The following is an 18,157-nucleotide window of genomic DNA, read 5'->3' on the forward strand; positions in this document are numbered from 1 at the left end:
AGGGCTGCTAATTCCCAGCCTGTGAGTAACTGTACACTGCTGTAGAAATCTGCTCGTTTGGATTCACAGGGTTTAATCATACTTCAGCCTGGTAATAAGGTGCATTAAACCCTGCAAAGAGACATCCTTACAATACAGATTGCTGTTTTTAATGACTCCCTCAGAACCTCTCATGCTCCTAAATAATGATCTCACTCTGTAGGTCTTACAGCACACAGCACACAGCTCACAACTCACACAGCATGTCATTTTATCACCCACTGTGGAATAAGTGGGGTATTGGCTTAGCAAAATGAAGCTGCTGTTGTTTAGCAATGGCCAGGTGACATCAGCAACTTTCAACAAAGAGAATAATTTCCCTCAGGTCGGATGTTGTTCTTGTTGTAACTTAAGTTATGTTTATAATATAGCATCTTTCACTAAGCTGGCACTGGAGGACTGATCAAGACTTTAAGTTACGTCACTAACTAATTATGATACTTCATTTTGAACATACTAATATTCTTTTGTTGGCTATATTTTAAAAGTTTAGTGGCTATTATCCCCTAGCCCCTTTTTGATCCCCGCCGTTCTGTAGCTTCTAAAACATAAATCAGTTCAGTCAGCAACAAAGTGGTAAAAAAAAGAGGTTTTTTACTCCATGTTGGCTCGAGATAAAATGAGAATGAAGGGCTTGTTGTGTGTTTGGAGGGAGATTTTGTGATTTCCAAAGACATCAATCTCTATCATGTCTCGTTTATGGGATCCTCTCTTGCTCTTGCTCACAGTCTTCTCTCTCTCTCTCTCTCTCTCTCTCCCGCCACTTGTGCTGCCATCTGTTCTCGATTAATGTGAGTTACGAGCAGTAATTGAAGCAGCTGTTCATCTGGTGAGCATCCTTTGCTCTGACACACAACACCTCTCTCACTCACCATCTCTCACCTTCATTTTCTTTGTTTCTTTGATTCGATCTACTATCATTTTTTGCTGGTTCGACACTTTGCTTCAGACAAAATGTCTCAGCAGTTGCCAGACAGATAAATATATTACAAAAACACACATGTTCGGTCAGTTGGTGATTCTAACTTGGTCATTGGTTGTTGTTTTAAATTGATGGAACAAAGCATTTGTGTATGTAGTAGGTAATGTGGGTGTAGGATTTTGTGTGTGAGTAAGACAAGATTAGCACTATAAGAGTCCATTGCAGTATTTTATACAAATTTCACATATTTAGTGAGTCCTTACCTTTATTTCTAACTGCTTTATTTTTCTTTTTAATTATTAATTAATTAATACCTTTACTTATCTTGAACAGGGATTTAAGTGTAAATCAAAGCGTAAAGTTGGTCTAATGTCATTTATAAAAACTTTCATTACAAACTAAGCCCCATTGATTTTCACTGTATTGGTGAAATTTCAGAGAAATAAAGATAAAAGATATCACCAACATCTCCAATTTTGTTTCATTTTATTTGTGTACTTCACAGGTCTTTCAGAAACTTGGATAAGACTTTTTAAAAAGCAATGAAAGTAAAGAATGGAAAAAATAGCTCACCTTCTTAAAGCAATATTAAGTCCCAAGTCACAATACAGCAACACCTCAAACATTTAGACTTTTACTTAACTGAAATACTCTGCCAGAATATGAGTAGCACTAGCACATCGTATTTATTTTAAACAGTAACGACGAAATGAATCAACAAACAAGAAACCACTGAAAAACAATCTGCTCTAAATACTAAATATAAAAAACCTGAATAATCTAGTTCTCTGGTGCAAACGACATTTCAACCAGCCAACTTTTTCTTTCGTACTTGTGGCCTTTGTGGTAGTGCAGTTTTTATTTGATGCAGTACAGTATAGCACTAGTTTTAGGTAAACAGTAATTGTAATTTTAAAGGCGTCTGTTAACAGGTCTTTATTGACTTGCTGTTATTTTAGTCAATAACAAATTCAGTAAAACACTGGGGATCTCTCTTTGTGTTCACAGGTATAATATATGACAGCCATATCAAATTCATTTGTTTTTCAACAGGCTACCTTTTAAACATTTAAAGTACGATATAAAGTAATTTTGTTTCTGTAAAATAGTTCCCAACAAATTTGTCCATTTTTATTCATCTACCATGATACAGTCAAATTTAGGTGCATATGGTCACTTCTGGCTTCACTATAACATTGAGGCTTCAAAATGCAGAGTTTAAATCCAGCGAGTGATGTTATGGTGGCTATGTTCATCTTTTTATAAAGTCTATGGGAGGAACACAGGCATTCATTTAGGACCGCTTTTCTGGTCACTGGTCAAAGTTCAGTCCTGAGTCTCTTTTAGCACTTTTGGTTGTCCCCATCTACTCTCTAAAGAAATATCTTTTTAGCTACTAAATGCCCCACTGTGTTCACTGATTCTGTCTGTGTACAGAATTTTCTTCTTTTTTTTTCTATGACAGCAGCAAGATTGAACCACACAGTAAATCAATGGAATGAACAGTTTATCTCTATGCTGAAAATCTCTAAAAACTCACAGAAAGGTAGGGGACCTGTAGATTCACTTAAATCTTTGTTGGTTATCATTTGGTATTATAAAAATATTTAAATTGATAACATAAACAATGATTGAGTTCTACGTAAGTATGAACAAAGAAAACATGTCAGCTCACCTGTCAGCTGATGTTAAAGGGCCCATCTAAGTGCTCAACTGGGAATCAGTGTGAAATACCTGCAAACCAGACATAACCGCAGCAGCTTGGGAAGAGACTCTGTAATCTGACAGGATTTTTCAGAGATGTTCCAGAACACCGCTGAGAGAAAGAATGAATAAACAATACCAAGAGTGTGTTTCTGTGTTCACGAGGTGGTGGTGTTGTGTGTGTGTCTCTGTAAGCCTGTCTGCACCCCCTGCAATGCTTAGTGGGCAGCGTAGCCAGACTGAGCTAATAGGCAGGATGTGTGTGAGCAGGAGGCTGGAGGTGGTGGTGGAGGCAGACTCTTCCTGCTGTCATTTTCTGTCTGGATCTGGCATGTTTACGCCACTGATAGGGGTAGAACGTTCTTACACACACACACCTATATAGATTTAACCTCTCTCCCTCACTCTCTCACTCCCATACGCACACATGCTACTCAACCTTACCCATTATGCTGCTTGTCTGCTCATGCAGAGATAATGATCATCACTGTGATTATAACTTTCCTCCTCTGATATAATTATCCTTTTTGACTGGATTTTCCCCCTAGAAGGTCCAGAATAGAACATGAATGCCTAAATGAGAAACACTGCATCCTCCATACACTAGCCAGATCAGCATGAAGGCAACAGTTTTGAGGGGCAGTGCTAAGTAGAGGTAGGCAGACAGGTGGGGTGTCCATATGTCACCCCAGCACTACATCCCAGTCTAGCTCCTCTTCTATCCTCTCCAGCCTGCATGAGGGTCAGAGGGCAGGTTGCTATATCTCTATCCCCAGCACGGACACTTGGCATCATTGCTGGTAGTAGATACTACTTTACAATAGATACAATTATCAAATGGAAATTTATTTTTTTTCCCAGTCTAGTGCATGACCCAGACACACACAGTTTGATAAGATAAGATAAGATAAGATAAGATAAGATAAGATAAGATAAGATAAGATAAGATACCTTTATTAGTCCCACAAGGGGAAATTTCATGTTAAGGCTGCCGACCTATTGCACGCAATGGCGGCGCCATCTTTCCCTCCGACCATACATACATTACACAAAAACATCACATGGGGAAGACAGGTCAGAGAGGTATAACAATGGAAAAGTACCACATGAGGAAAGATAAGGAGAAAAAAAATAACTCCCCCCAGACTGAGCTCCAATAGGGAGATCAGTTTGAAAACAGAAAAAAAAACACCTCTGCACATAGCACATGGAAAAACTCTTAATACACCAAAGAAACACATGACAAGCAACAGGGGTGGGTAAAGGGTGAGAGACAGCCAATGTAGACAGTACATCCAGGCCTGCAGCCAATGCGCTGGTCTCCTTGATCCACCGTCAGCATCGGAAGGGAATAAGCGTCGAAGGCGTTTGGAAGGGGAGGGGGGATGAGTGTACATCTGCATGTGTATATATATGTCTCTGTGTGTGTGTGTGTGTGTGTGTGTGTGTGTGTGTGTGTGTGTCCAGAGTTCACCTGAGATAGTGTCCTTAGCCCTGCCAGGCTAAGTAAACAGTCTTCCAGCCAACCCGGGTGGCCTTGCATAGAATGGGAAGAACAGTCTAAACACAGTCCGTATCAGGGTGTTGTTGTTCAGCTCCAGCTTTGAGACCGCAGCTCGCACTGAAGGGGTATCCGCATGAAGTGATGGTGGTTTTTACTTTAGTGCGAACAACTCATGGGAATTTCAAAATTGTTCTAACAGTCCGACATTGGTCTCTCAATCTCCCGTTGGAGAGCCATGAGCTTACGCTCCGTGATGTTGTCATTCTTGTGCTCAAAGAGCCGATTCTGAGAACTCATAACCGCAGTGAGCTTCTCCAAGATGTGATCCAGTTATCACTGAGAACCAAGAGAACCAGAAAATTTGTTAATTTAATCAACAGATGTTGATTGCCTGGTGTTATGGTTTAAGTTGTGGTTGTCATCAGTAATGACTTAGAGCTGTTGGAATTAATCCTGCCAATTTAAAGCATTCATTCAGTATTTATATACCCATTATTTGACAATCATTTTGGAGTATGTTTATGATATTCCTAATGAAAGAGTTCTTATAATTTCTAAATGTATTTTTAAAATATACACTACCAGTCAAAAGTTTGGACACACCTTCTCATTTAATGGTTTTTCTTTATTTTTACTACTTTCTGCATAGTAGATACATACTGAAGACATCAAATATATGACACAAGATATGTGGAATTATGTAGCAAAGAAAAAATTATAAATAACTCTAGATATGTCTTATATTTTAGATTCCTGAAAATAGCTACACTTTAACATGCTTTGTTGACAGCGTTGCAAACCCTTGGTCTTCTCTCAAGGAGCTTCATGATGTAGTCACCTGAAATTGTTTTCACTTCACAGGTGTGCCTTGTCAGAGTTTATTTGTGGGATTTCTTGCTTTCTTAATATGGTTGGGACCATCAGTTGTGTTGTGCAGAATGCAGGTTGGTACACAGCTCACAGCCCTGACAACTGGTAGCTGATTGGTTCTCACCATAATATAAATTCTAAATAAAGAGAAACAACAGTCCATCATTACTTTCAGAACTGAAGGTCACTCAATTCGGAAAATTGCTAACACCAAGGGCAGTCACAAAAACCATCTACTGTACGACTAAACTGGCTCACATGAGGACCCCAGGAAAGACCAGGAAGACCAACAGTCAAGTCTGCTACTGAGGATAAATTCATCTGAGTCACCAGCCTCAGAAATTGCAAGTTGACAGCATCTCAGATTAGAGCCCAGATAAATGGCTCACAGAGTTCCAGTAGCAGACAAATCTCTACATCAACTGTTCAGAGGAGACTGCGAAAATCAGCCTTTATTGTCAATTAGCTGCTAAGAAACCACTACTAAGGAAAAGCAACAAGCAGAAGAGATTTGTTTGGGCCAAGAGACATAAGGAAGGAAAGACCAGTGGAAATCTGTGCTCTGGTCTGATGAGTCCAAATTTGAGATCTTTGGTTCCCCCTGCCATGTCTTTGTGCAACACAGAAAAGGTGAACGGATGGTCTCTACATGCATGGTTCCCACTGTGAAGCATGGAGGAGGAGGTGTGGGGGTGCTTTGCTGGTGACACTGTTGGGGATTTATTCAAAACTGAAGGCATACTCAACCAGCATGGCTGCCACAGCATCCTGCAGCGACATGCCATCCCATCCAGTTTGCATTTAGTTGGACCATCATTTATTTTTCAACAGGACGATGACCTCCAGAGTGTATAAGGGCTATTTGACCAAAAAGGAGAGTGATGGAGGGCTGCACCAGATAGCCCGGCCTCCATAGTCACGTGACCTAAATCCAGTTCTGATGGTCTGGGATGAGATGGACCGCAGAGTGAAGGCAAAAGGGCCAACAAGTGCTCAGCATCGATGAGAACACCTTGAAGACTGTTGGAAAACTGTCAAAGCGGACGGAACGAATTCAGGTGCAGACTAAAGCTTCACTGAGAAAGAGTTCAACAGTTTATTTATAAAAATCAATGTGCAGAATATATATATATATACAAGGTGAAGGGGCAAAGGGTCCAGGGCTCCAGGGATGGGTAGATGGGGAAGGGGATTAACTGCATGGTGCAGTATATTTACAGGTGCAGGGAAAGGGGGCACAGGGCTCCAGGGGGGAAAGTGGGGAATCCACACAGTCTCTGTTCTCCTCTTTTTGCTCACACGCTTACTCCTCTTCTCCCACTCACACTCACACTTCTCCACGCTCTATGCCACTCCGACAAACAGACACTCCAAACTGGTTAAGGGACAGGTCCAGGAAATCTATGTACAAAGAGAGATCAGGTTAGAAACACTTGTGGACGGAGACTCGAGAACAAACTCTAGGATTTTGCCGACAATATGAACTCAGATAGCTCAACGATCCACAACATTAAAACCTTAAACCAGCTTCTTAAAACTCACTTTTATTGGACAGCTTAAGTATTTCATATTTTATAGCAATTTAACTTTTGGCTCTGATTTTTTGAAAAGTGCTCCACAAATAGAGAATATTATAATATTAGCCTGCTGTGACTGACTGAGGCATTTTCATAATGTGTTAAGGCATATGGCCTCAGCTGTAATTACCAACCATTTAAATCACTTTCATGTTAATCATCAGTGAAATGACACCGTGGCCTGTTCACATTCTGCACTGAGACTTGACCTCAGACTCCATTTGTTTCAATGAAGCTGTCTGAAGATGAGGATGGGACAAAGACAGCATGGCTGTAGAAAGTGGCAGGCGGGACAGCAGCTAGCATGTAATCTAATTGCTCTCCTCTTTGTCTTAATTCACTCACTGTCATGAGAGCTTGTGCTTAAATGGGGGGAGGGAGGGTTGGATGATAAATGAGAAGTAAAAAGAAGAGGAATGAAGGCGAAGAGAGAAGGGGGCAAGACAAATAGGTTACAGTAAGGTCAGCAGTGAGAGAAGAAGATGATATGTTTGTGTTGCACGTGCCGTCTCTTGAGTTGTCTTCATGAATCTGATGTCATGATGCATTGTCTCTAATCCAGCTGTGAAATGCACAAGGGGTCCTAATGAAATGCATGTTGCTGTGTGTTATATGGAAAGAGTGTGTAACCAATTTGTAAATGCCACATCGGTGCTCGACCTTTTCATTATTTAAGGTTATGTGAAAATCACCGAGCACTTCTGGGCTGTCGCTGATCTTAAAAAGTTACTTTTAATCCAAAGGTTGTTTTTACTACTGTTGGAGTCAAATTATTAAATGTTGCCATTATTGTACTTAAATTTGTAAGGCTTGGTTCAAACTATATGGTCAAAGACATTCCTTTGTTTCTGACTCCCTCCCCAGCCTGTTGGTGGAGGAGGCTGTAGTGTTTTATAGGGGCACATCATATGTGAGGGTTCTGTTTTCTTGTTTAGTAAACTTCCTGCCTTTATGACCCTATTGTGGGCAGGAGGTCACACAAACGCACCCCCAGACACAAACACACACTCTCACGTGCACATCCATACACATAAACACATAGGGGGATTTTACAATGAGTGTTTGTGAAACTGTGTGTCACAGAAATAAAAGGCTGCTGTGGGGTGATTGTTCTTCGAAGTGGTCTTACACCGAGGGCAGAAGGGCTGCTCTGAGATCCTTCCCTTGCTAGCATGTGAAAAACTGGTTGAGCTGTGCATCTTGCTTCATTATCGGGAATAAGTCTCTAAACCATAATGATGTCTTGCTGTGTTTGATGACCAAATATCAAAGCAAATAAAAAAAATCTATAAATAGAACAGGTTTCATTTGGGAACATTTAGGATACCCCACATTAAAAACAAAGAATAATAGATGCATGGCTAACACATATGTGCAAATAAATCAAACAGTACAGTAGTGTGTGGACTAGCAAGTAGATTAGACTAAAGTAAAAATATTTTAGAGAAGAGCACAGTTTTCTGTTTGCTTTTAAACAATTCAAATGCAGCTGCTGGAACCATAGAACAAAAACAGCTGTGCCAAACTCTGTTAACTATCAAGTGTAACTGTTCTCCTTATTCAGAATGGGTTCTGTAAATGTTTAAACTATTGGATCTGTTTCAGAGCCTTCTTAAAGACAGCCATGTAAAAATCTAAAATGGAAACACTTCTGGCTTGCTGAACAGGAGGCTATTCCCTAACAGTGGAGCTAACAGTACAGTCGAATCCCAAGTGTTAAGGACATAAATGAAGAAACAAAACTTGTAATATTTATAATGTCTTTGTTCAACAGTCAGACTTCAAAGCAACAATCCAAATTTAGAGATAAATATGATAAATAAGGATATTACATTTTTTAAACTTAACTTTTCATGGTGTGAGCAAAGAACCAAACAGCCCATTTAAAGTGAAAGTTCTGTTATGTACTGTTAATATGGTGAATGTTTGTATTAAACATGGTCTAAAGTTAGTGTATTGATCCCCAGCTCCTCCACTCCATGTGTCACCATATTTTTGGATACACCAGAGTGCGAGTGTGTGTGTGAATATTAGATAAGAAGCACTTAGGCATAGAAGAAGAAAAAAGAGCGCAGTATGAATGCGTGTCTCCTTTGATGAATAAGACCTGTAATATAAAGTGCTGAAAGTGAATAGTAAGGTGCTATATAAGTACCTGTCAATTTACCATTTTGCTAAATTAATCACCGCTATGCCCTTTTATGTATACGTGTAGCTTTATTGCTGTTTTGCATAAAACTGCAGTTATATATTTTTGCAGTACTTCAACAAACCTCAGAAGAGGAATAAACAAGTGTTTCAAAATGTCAAAAAATACGAAATGTAAAAAATTTAAAAAAAAAAATTGTGTTTTTTCTTTTCAGGCTTACTTTCGTCAGGGTGTTGCCCTACAGTACCTGGGTCGTCATGCCGATGCCCTGGCAGCGTTCGCTTCCGGCCTCGCCCAAGACCCCAAGAGTCTCCAGCTGCTTGTTGGTATGGTGGAGGCTGCCATGAAGTCGCCTCTAAGAGGTGGGCATGTCTAACACCGGACTTCATTCCGCCTTTCTCTCACTGTGCCAACACATCTGAAACAACATGACTCACATTTACAAGGGGAGAGACAAACAAAAGAACATCATAAGCAGAAAACTACAATTTTGTGCTGGAAAACTTGTAGGCAAGGAAAGTTAGATGTATGCACTAGGGAAACTGCCAAGTTATTACTTTTCTTTTATTCTTTTATTCAGTAGCCCTCCTCCGGGACTAGGATGTGAAAAAAATAAAAAGATCCCTCTGATGATTCAGGCCGCACAAAGAAAGGGATGCATGTTTGATATGAGAGAAGAGAGATACATAGAGAAAAGAGAGATTCAGAAAATGCATAAAACAAGCATCTTAGATAGAACGGAAAGAGAAACGTGGAGATAAAAGGTAGTCATCGCCAGCATCCACTTGTGGAAGTAAAGGAATGACTCTCATCCATTCCTGCTTCAGATGAATCTTCTTGACAATGAGGTGACATCTACTGCCAATTATAAAGACCGTTGTTGTCTGGTGTCTCCCACAGTCATATTTATTTACATTCAGGTACAGCGAGTGAGTGGATGTGTTATACACAAGGACTCTCTGAAGCAAGTTACAGTATTAATGCTGTCAACATAACATTATTGAAGCCATCTAAGTTAAGGAAGGTAAAAAATGAATACGTATATATGACATGGTAGGATTTTTCTGAGACATAGGCAGGATTCACATGTTGTTTCAGCTCTTGACTGTGGGTGTGCCTTATATTTAGGCTGGAGCCCAACACAACCTAACAGATTAAAGGAGTAAGGATTAGCCAATCTAGCTGCCTTTTATAAATTTGCTTATACAACAACAGCATAACAGGGTGATGATTCTCTGAAGTGACCAACAACTAGATACAAGTTATGTTTACATGTCATAACATAATTTGATTGACAGGCAGCAGCACTGGTGTATTTGAATAAACACGATTTGATTGTTGAAGCTGAACTTTCCTTCAGTTCTTGAACCCTCAAGAAATATAGCTTTGTTAGGCAAAATCTTTGTAACACAAAGAATTACATAATTGTTACTGTAAAGTGATTATTGAATTTAGTACAATAATGCGCTATGAAAAAATGTAATGTGATTACAGTGATTGTAAGGTAGAGTACTCCTAAAGCCCAGACAAAATGGGAGGATTGTGTCAGAAAGAGCATCTGGTATAAAATCTGTGCCAAAGCAAAAGCAGGAAAACCAACCATCTGTCCAAATATCCATCCATTATCCTTACTGTTTGGAAGCTGTAGCCCCAGCTGACTTAGCCAACATGTTTTTGGACTATGGCAAAAAACATGCAAAGTCTACACAGACAGACCCCAGGCAACTTTTTCTCTGTATCTACTGTACAATATAAAGCGCCTTGAGGCGACTTTTGTTGTGATTTGGTGCTATATGAATAAAATTGAATTGAAAATTGAATTGAATTGAACTAGGACCTTCTTCCTGTGAACAAGCATTGCTACCCACTGTACCGCTGTGTCGGCCCACAAAAAATTTGGACCTGTCCAGTTGTAGTTGCACTATAGACCTCCACATGTCCAGCATGCATACAAATACAACAACAACAGAGTCGTGCTTAAACAGGCTTGTAGCAGGCAAAATACAGTAATACGGAATGTCATAAATAGGAAACTTGGTGGCTTTATGACTTGATAGCTTTATATGGACCAAACTGCAATTAAAAAAGGCTATAGAGATTTTTTTTATTTTAAATTAAAGCCAGTAAAATAGAAAAAGAATTCTCTGCCATAAAGGGATGCATCATATTTACTATTAAACCCCAAACTGTAGATACATGCTTTTCACTGAGCAAGATGGTTATGAAAAAATGTAATCTGATACACAACTAGAGCTGTGGGATAAATGAGCACATTAGCCTCCGAGAAATGTAGTAGAGCAGAATTATAATGTATATGTACTTTGTTACATTCCATCTCTATTGGTGTTGAATTTTGTGGGTTTTTGATTAAGTCAAAGGTACACTTCAGCGCCGAGATTACATTTTAGACAGATCGTAAACTGCAGCTTCTTTAAATGCAGACAGCACATTGCCAGCGGCTGAAGCGGGCCGCAGAGGTGGAATGCTGATTTTAAGGCCAAATACTAATTTCTAGAAGTAATGACTGAAATTTGAAAGATTTCAGTGGGTGTACACACTTCTGAAGCACAGAAAACTCATTATGTGTTCTGATTAATTCCTGATTATGTCCTCTTCCAGATTTAGGAAGTTCACAAACATCCTTAAATTAAAGAGCTGTGGACACTGAAGGGTCTAGTTTAGTTTTATCATTATGTTTATTCACATGAATTTGCTTCTCGCAGGGTTCATGATGAAATATTTACAAGGTAGATTCTCATGTGTCATTGATCTAACCACCCCACAGTTCACAGTGTACTTTTATGTGTAGGTCTCAACAGCACACAAAGATGAAGGAAAAGTACAAACAATCAAGAATGGTTTGCAGGCTAGAATTTGCACTGGATTATGTTGTTTTGCCCTTCAGCTGTATCTGAATTAGAGCTGGGCATTTGCATGTGTTCTTGCACCAGCCAACCTCCCTTCATCTTATTTCCCTTTGAGGTCCAACTTGTGTATCCAGTGGGGTTGATCACAAGGCTATTGATAATGGACTTTATCATGTTTCAAATTAGAAATTTACAACAGAAAACAAAAGACATTGTTTCAAAGTTTAAGCAGTAGTGCTGCCAGAAGAATGGAGTAGATGGAAAACAAAAAATGCACATTTTGAAAATGATGACAGTATGTTTGAATCAGTGGCAGCAGCAAACAGTATATCATAACTGAGTCCAGCCTGGACTACAGCAAAGCTCTCCCACAGGTCTGTTGCACTGCAGGAGGTTGTTCTCCCACCCAAGGGCAGTACCCTTCAAAACTTGATCTCTTATAATCTTCAAAGCAAGCCTCCAAGTAAAATTGAGTTGCAATGCTTGAGTAAGCAGTAGGCAGGGCAACATGTTGGACCATAGAGAATGTCAGTATAGTGTGTAGTACACACACACTAAGGAGCTGCATTGTTATCAGCATGAAAGAGTAGGAGGCTCCTCTGTCTTTCTAGGCCTCTAGGGTAGACAATTGTAACAGAACGCTATCTACTAGGTCCTCCTCAGATTAGCCTGATAAACAAAACTTTTCAGTTTGACAAAGCAGAATAAAAGACTCGAAAAATGCAAATGAAAACTGCTACAGTTCATCTCAAATACTACAAAATATGACTTGTGTGCCTTTTGACACAAGAGAACTGTTCTGTTTTGTTTTGTTTTGTTTTGTTTTGTTTTGTTTTGTTTTGAATTTTTTTGGGGGGGTGGGGGGGTGGGGGGGGTTGGGAGGTGGTATTGAACTTGGAATAGATATATTTGTTTTTGTAAAAATATTTCAGTTAGTCCCTTTCGGCAGCAGCAATTTCAATTACATACTTTGTTAAATTATATGAAAATGTCATCTGTGAAGCAGAATTTTGTAGATGTAGTTGTTATCAGATAGCAGATGCATATTTTTGTGTGTTTGCTCTGAGACTATAACATAGTAGCAAAAGGATATAAGATTCTGTGCTGATTAACTTCAGACTTTTCTGAAGTTACACAGCACTTACAGAGCAATATAGACTTTAAAGTGTGCTTACATAAGCTTAAAATGGGTCATGCCAGACCTAATGAGGCTTTACCAGCATTGCTTCTAAGTATGGGTGCATTTTATCGCTTATTAATGTAAGTCTCTACTTGTAAGAGTAAGTGTGATATTACTTCTTAAAAGTTGCATAGTGTTGCTTTGAAAGTGTGCACGAGCACAAACACAGAAGTTCCAGGGCTTCTGCTTTTATTTTACTTTCTGTGTGGAAAAAGAGCCAGGGCAGGTGTAGTGTTCTTTCTGTATCAGCAGGATGCTACAGTCCCACAGCCAAATGCCACAGGGCCAAGGAAGTTTTCAGGCCACACACTCAGTATCTTGTCCAATGGCGCTTAAGAATGGTCATATTAATGTTTGTAACACATAAAATGATAAATAATTGAATTTTCTTAAATCACCTGTGTGTTTTTGTCTATCTGTCACATCTTCACAGACACACTTGAGCCCACCTACCAGCAGCTGCAGAAGATGAAGCTAGACAAGAGTCCGTTTGTGGTTGTCTCCGTTATTGGCCAGGAGCTACTGACACATGGTTTCCATGGAGCCTCAGCTGTAGTTCTGGAGGCGGGGCTGAAGATTGGCACGTGCTCACTAAAGCTGCGTGGATCCGTCTACTCTGCCCTTAGTTCTGCATACTGGTCTTTAGGTAATATAGAGAAGAGTATGGCCTACATGCAACAGGACCTGGAGGTGACCAAGACTCTAGGTATGGAAAACTTGAAAGTAGTAGTTTATGGTGTGTGGAAAAACGGCTACAGTGTAGGTAAAATTCGTCTTCCACAGGTGACCAGTCAGGGGAATGTCGAGCTCATGGGAACCTCGGCTCTGCCCTTTTCTCCAAAAGCAATTACAGAGAAGCACTGGCCAATCACAGAAACCAGTTAGTACTGGCCATGAAGCTCAAGGACAGAGAAGTAAGTTTGCATGCATGTATTCATAAGACACATTAGACCTACACCCACATCATCTTGGTTTAAATGTGTTTTGCTTCTGAAGGAAGCAGGTTAGAAAGAACAGTCCAATTGCTGTGTAGCAAAGTGGATATTAACATGGTTCTTGACACTACATTAACAACAGGTTATTTGTCTAAAGAGCTTCATTCTTAAGGAGAACATTTAGTATGCTGCTCATTGAAAAAAAGACATTGATGAAAGTAATTATTTTTTAAAGTGAGAAAAGAATATAAGATGTATATTGACATCTAATACCAAATGACATCTAATACTATTTGATGACCTTGTCTCTAAAGGAAACAACCAGCTGGTGTAAATCTTTTTTTTTTAAGACAGGTGATACATTAAGAAAAACAAATAAAAAGCTGAAATGTCATCAGACAGAATCTGTGGGGAGCTCTTTTGCTCCCCAAAAGAGCTCCTCATATTCAACAAAAACATGATTTGACAACGCAATTCAGACCAAAAGCAGATTATGAGCAGAAATCAGCCAAACGTCTGGTACCAAAAAGACTTATCCCTTGTCTACAGAATGACTGTTCACATTCATATAGGGAGTTTAGTTTCACAGTCTATTGTTCAGCTCTAGGTGGAACTCTAATGATGACAATAAAAAGAAATTTTCCTACTATCCATTTTCTACCGCTTTTCTGGTTTTGGATCTCGGAGGCAGCAGTATAAGCATAAAGTCTCAAACTTCATTCATGTCAACCACCTCTTCCAACCAATGACTCAGTCATTGCTTCCAATTCATCCAGGGAGACACTGGATGTGTCACGGCACTGAGTCTGCAACCCAGTATTTAGTTTCAGACTCTGGAATTATATTTTTTGATTATTGTTATTGCTGGTTTTGGTTATCTTTATTTCTTATGTTCTTAGTGACTGTAGTCCTTCCTCCCTTAGTATCTATCTCAGCCTGTGTTTAGTCTCTGTTCCCATGTCTACTGTGTGCTGTGCCCATGTCCCACGTTTCATGTCTAGTCCCCCTTGTTGCTATGTTCTCTATGTGTCCCCAGTCACTGTGTTAAGCTTGCATTTCGGTCCGTGTGTTTCCTGTTTTATTTTGATAGTTCCTTGTCCTGTGTTCAGTGTAGTCAGTTTTGCTTCCTCCCCATCTCGTTACGTCAGATTAATCCCAGTGTTGTGTTTCCTTTCTGTTTCCCATTCCCTCATTACACCCTGTGTTTTCCTCTGCCCATTGTCGCGTCATACCCTCTCTGTGCTGTTTGTTTCCTTCATGCTCCTGGTCTCCGTGTTTGTTTTCTCGTCAGCTCCTACTTTTTTAGTTTCTTTGTTTTCTAGTTTCTGGTCTCCTGAGTTCCTAGTTTCCTAGCTCCCGGTTATTATGTTTTGTTTCTTAGATCTAGTATTCAAGTTTTCCTAGTGAATAAAGCTGCCACTTTAAGTTACCTTTTCGTGTTCGAATCCTGCACCTGGGTCCCACATCCTGCCTGCCACAGCACAGCCATGACAGGATGAGCCTGAGCCTGGTTTTGCCTAAGGTTTTAAGGTTTCTTCCTGTTAAAAGGGAGTTTTTCCTTCCCGGTGTCACCAAGTGCTTGCTCATACGGGTCATTTGATATCTGTATTATTGTAGGGTCTTTACTTTACAGTATAAAGCACCTCAAGGCAACTGTTGTTGTGATTTGGTACTGTCACCAACCTAAAATCACATATTTAATAAAGAAAAGGCATGCAGAAATTATCTCTGTTCAACTTTCTCCCTGACATAAGAGATTCTGTCTAATCAATTAATTTGTCACAGTGATGACGCATCCGTGCAGTGACTGCATGTTATGTAATGCAATGATTTGTTGATTTGTTCTTTGGGAGCTTAACTTAAAATATTTTAAATATATTTCATATTTTAGAGTGATGGCTGATCAAGTATATAATGTACAATAATAACAACTTTAATTATATATAATCATCTTGCGAGAAATTACATTGTCATGAAAATGTATTGAAACCAAAGAACAAACTTCATATACACTGCTCATATACATTCACTTGTTTTGACCTTTCTCTTATCTTCTGTAACTTTCACTTTTCCTGGAAAGCAGTTTTTCATTATGCCAGTCCAAAGCTAAACACCTCACATTTCTCCTGAAACACTTTGGACAGTTGTGAAAACCGTAGTTAATTAAATTGTTTTTACAGATTAGATTTCGGACCACTTTACGTCTAAAAGCACAAAGTAAAGCTGTCAGGTTGTTGGTGTGTGTTTCCCTACGTTTAACTTTCATATGTTTGTGAGAGTGTGTACATACAAATGTGTATATGTGTGCTGGTGAGTGTGCAACATGGAGTCATGGCAGATGTATTTATGGCTCACTGGATTTCATATGTAGTTGAATCTTATGAGTTGTGCTTGTGGCTCATTTTAAGGAATATTTTATTGGTGTTTTAATATTGTAGGATAAATCTAAACAACCATACTGATCACTGGTTTCTTTACACTGTATAGAAGACAGTTCTGGTAGCAACTAGATTAGTAAATATTTGAGCTTTTGTCTGATTTGATTTACATTTCTGTCATTATGCTGTTTTTCCTTTCACTGTTTTCTTCCAGTTTATTCATATCTTTTTTTTCCTTTTGTGTACTCAGGAAGATTTTTAGAAAATAATATAATTTGTTAACGTCATGGTCTGTAGGTTTTGTTAGGCCAATGACAACTTTTACTTATTGTTATTTGTTGACTTTTTAGTTTGCTTTTCACTCTTATTCTTCAGCTCTCATTTTGATTACTATTTGGAAGAGTTTCATTATAGCTTTCTTTCAGTGATTATTCTAGCATTCTAAGTTCTGGGTTTTCTGGTAATTATGGGTTAAGCAGTCTTGTAGTTTGATATTTGATGTTTTAGATGGATGTACCCTCCACTGCAGTCCTCTATGTTGCGTGTTAAGCTGCATACACACTGAAAGTGATGTGTGGACCAGCAACTGTGGGGAGTGTAACTGCTGGTGAAGGAAGTACAGTTACTTACAGGTGAGCAACTGAATAAGATGCTAACAAATTTAAACTAAGACCACAGCAATATGCTAATGACCAAAGCTATCAGAAGTAGATTTTTGGGTCTGTGTGAGGGGAGCCTTATTCATTTGATCCTACATTGTCACCATGATTGCCAAACCTCCAAAATGGCAAACAACTTCATGTAACGTGGTTACATGGTCACATGTCTGCATGCTCAATAGACAATATCTCTCACTAATTTGTGTTTTAATTAAAATTTACATGACATTAAAGGTACTCTCTGTGTGTTTTTGCAATTTGACACGATTCCTCAGAAATATGGAATTACACTATCTTTAATGTGTAAAAGTCAGCAGGATATTCTACTGCAAAGTTTTATTATATCTGAGTTTCGACCTCTCTAATGGTCTCTGAAGTTCTGCTGGACCCTTGCAGTTGAACACACACTTGAACATGCACATGCAGTCACTTAATAGCATGTGATTGCATCCTATATTTATCTCATGTGATTTGTCTCTAGGTAAATCTAAAGAGCCTGATTGAACCCCTGTCAGTAAAACAAATGAGGAACAGTTACCAACTTTTCTGAAGAGCTCAGAGCTCAGGAAAGCTTGGATCAAACCAAACGCTCTTGTTTCTCTTTTTTTTGTTGCTTGTGTGTGTGTGTCTGTCTGGAAGCAGCAAATGCACCATAGACTCCTGCACGTGTATTGTTGACAGACGGTTATCGACCTTCTCCTCCACAGGTGTGCAGCTTAAGGCGACTCAAACACGGTCATCAACAGAAATCCATATCTCCCACTGTGTGTTTGCTCAACTGTGTTATTTGTGTTTATCTGTGTGGTGTGAGAAGCCTTCAATACTGCCTGCTTCCAAACAAAGTGCTCGACTGCAGAACACTGGCAGGAGCTTTGGTACAGTTACTGTTACAGTTATAACATTAATAATAATAACAATAACAATGATAGGTATTTGCATTTGTGCTCTGAACAATAATCAAAATCAGTCTAAAAAATAGTTAAAAAAGGAAAAGATCTTGACAAGGGACAAATAAAGACATTTCCATCAAATCAAGTATGGCATTAGTTCAAGAAGTCCACAAAAAGGTTCAGTTGCAGTCCCTGCAGATCAGCAGACCTCAGAAGACATCACCTTCCCAAACCTCATACATCTGGTTATCAAGCATGCAGGGGAAGCAGTGTCAGCAGTAATCTTTCTCTGTCTTTATTCATCTGTCTTATTCTATTTCCATGCAAAAGATTTAGGCGCCCATCTTCCTACACCTTTGTACTTACATTGTCTTTTTTCCCGATTTCCACCCATCCAAGCTTTTCTAATGAGATTTGTTGTCCACAATATAGATCAAATCTAATGAGAGGATAATATTGTTTCTTATTCTTATATATGTATAA

The 18,157-nt window shown here is 39.1% G+C and overlaps 1 protein-coding gene across 6 annotated transcripts in view; it reads left to right on the forward strand.

Moving 5' to 3' along the window:
- Positions 1-18,157, forward strand: part of ttc28 (tetratricopeptide repeat domain 28) — a 152,902-nt gene that overhangs the window by 80,238 nt on the left and 54,507 nt on the right. For all 6 annotated transcript variants that reach the window (XM_084935948.1, XM_084935944.1, XM_084935946.1 and 3 more), the window contains 3 exons: positions 8,980-9,127; positions 13,246-13,518; positions 13,596-13,726. In XM_084935948.1, the coding sequence (XP_084792074.1) occupies positions 8,980-9,127; positions 13,246-13,518; positions 13,596-13,726 (552 nt within the window). The remainder of the gene's footprint in view (positions 1-8,979; positions 9,128-13,245; positions 13,519-13,595; positions 13,727-18,157) is intronic.

Source organism: Perissodus microlepis, chromosome 7 (assembly GCF_051167445.1).
Source record: "Perissodus microlepis isolate ML-2025 ecotype Zambia chromosome 7, ASM5116744v1, whole genome shotgun sequence".
NCBI classification, from domain to species: Eukaryota; Metazoa; Chordata; class Actinopteri; order Cichliformes; family Cichlidae; genus Perissodus; species Perissodus microlepis.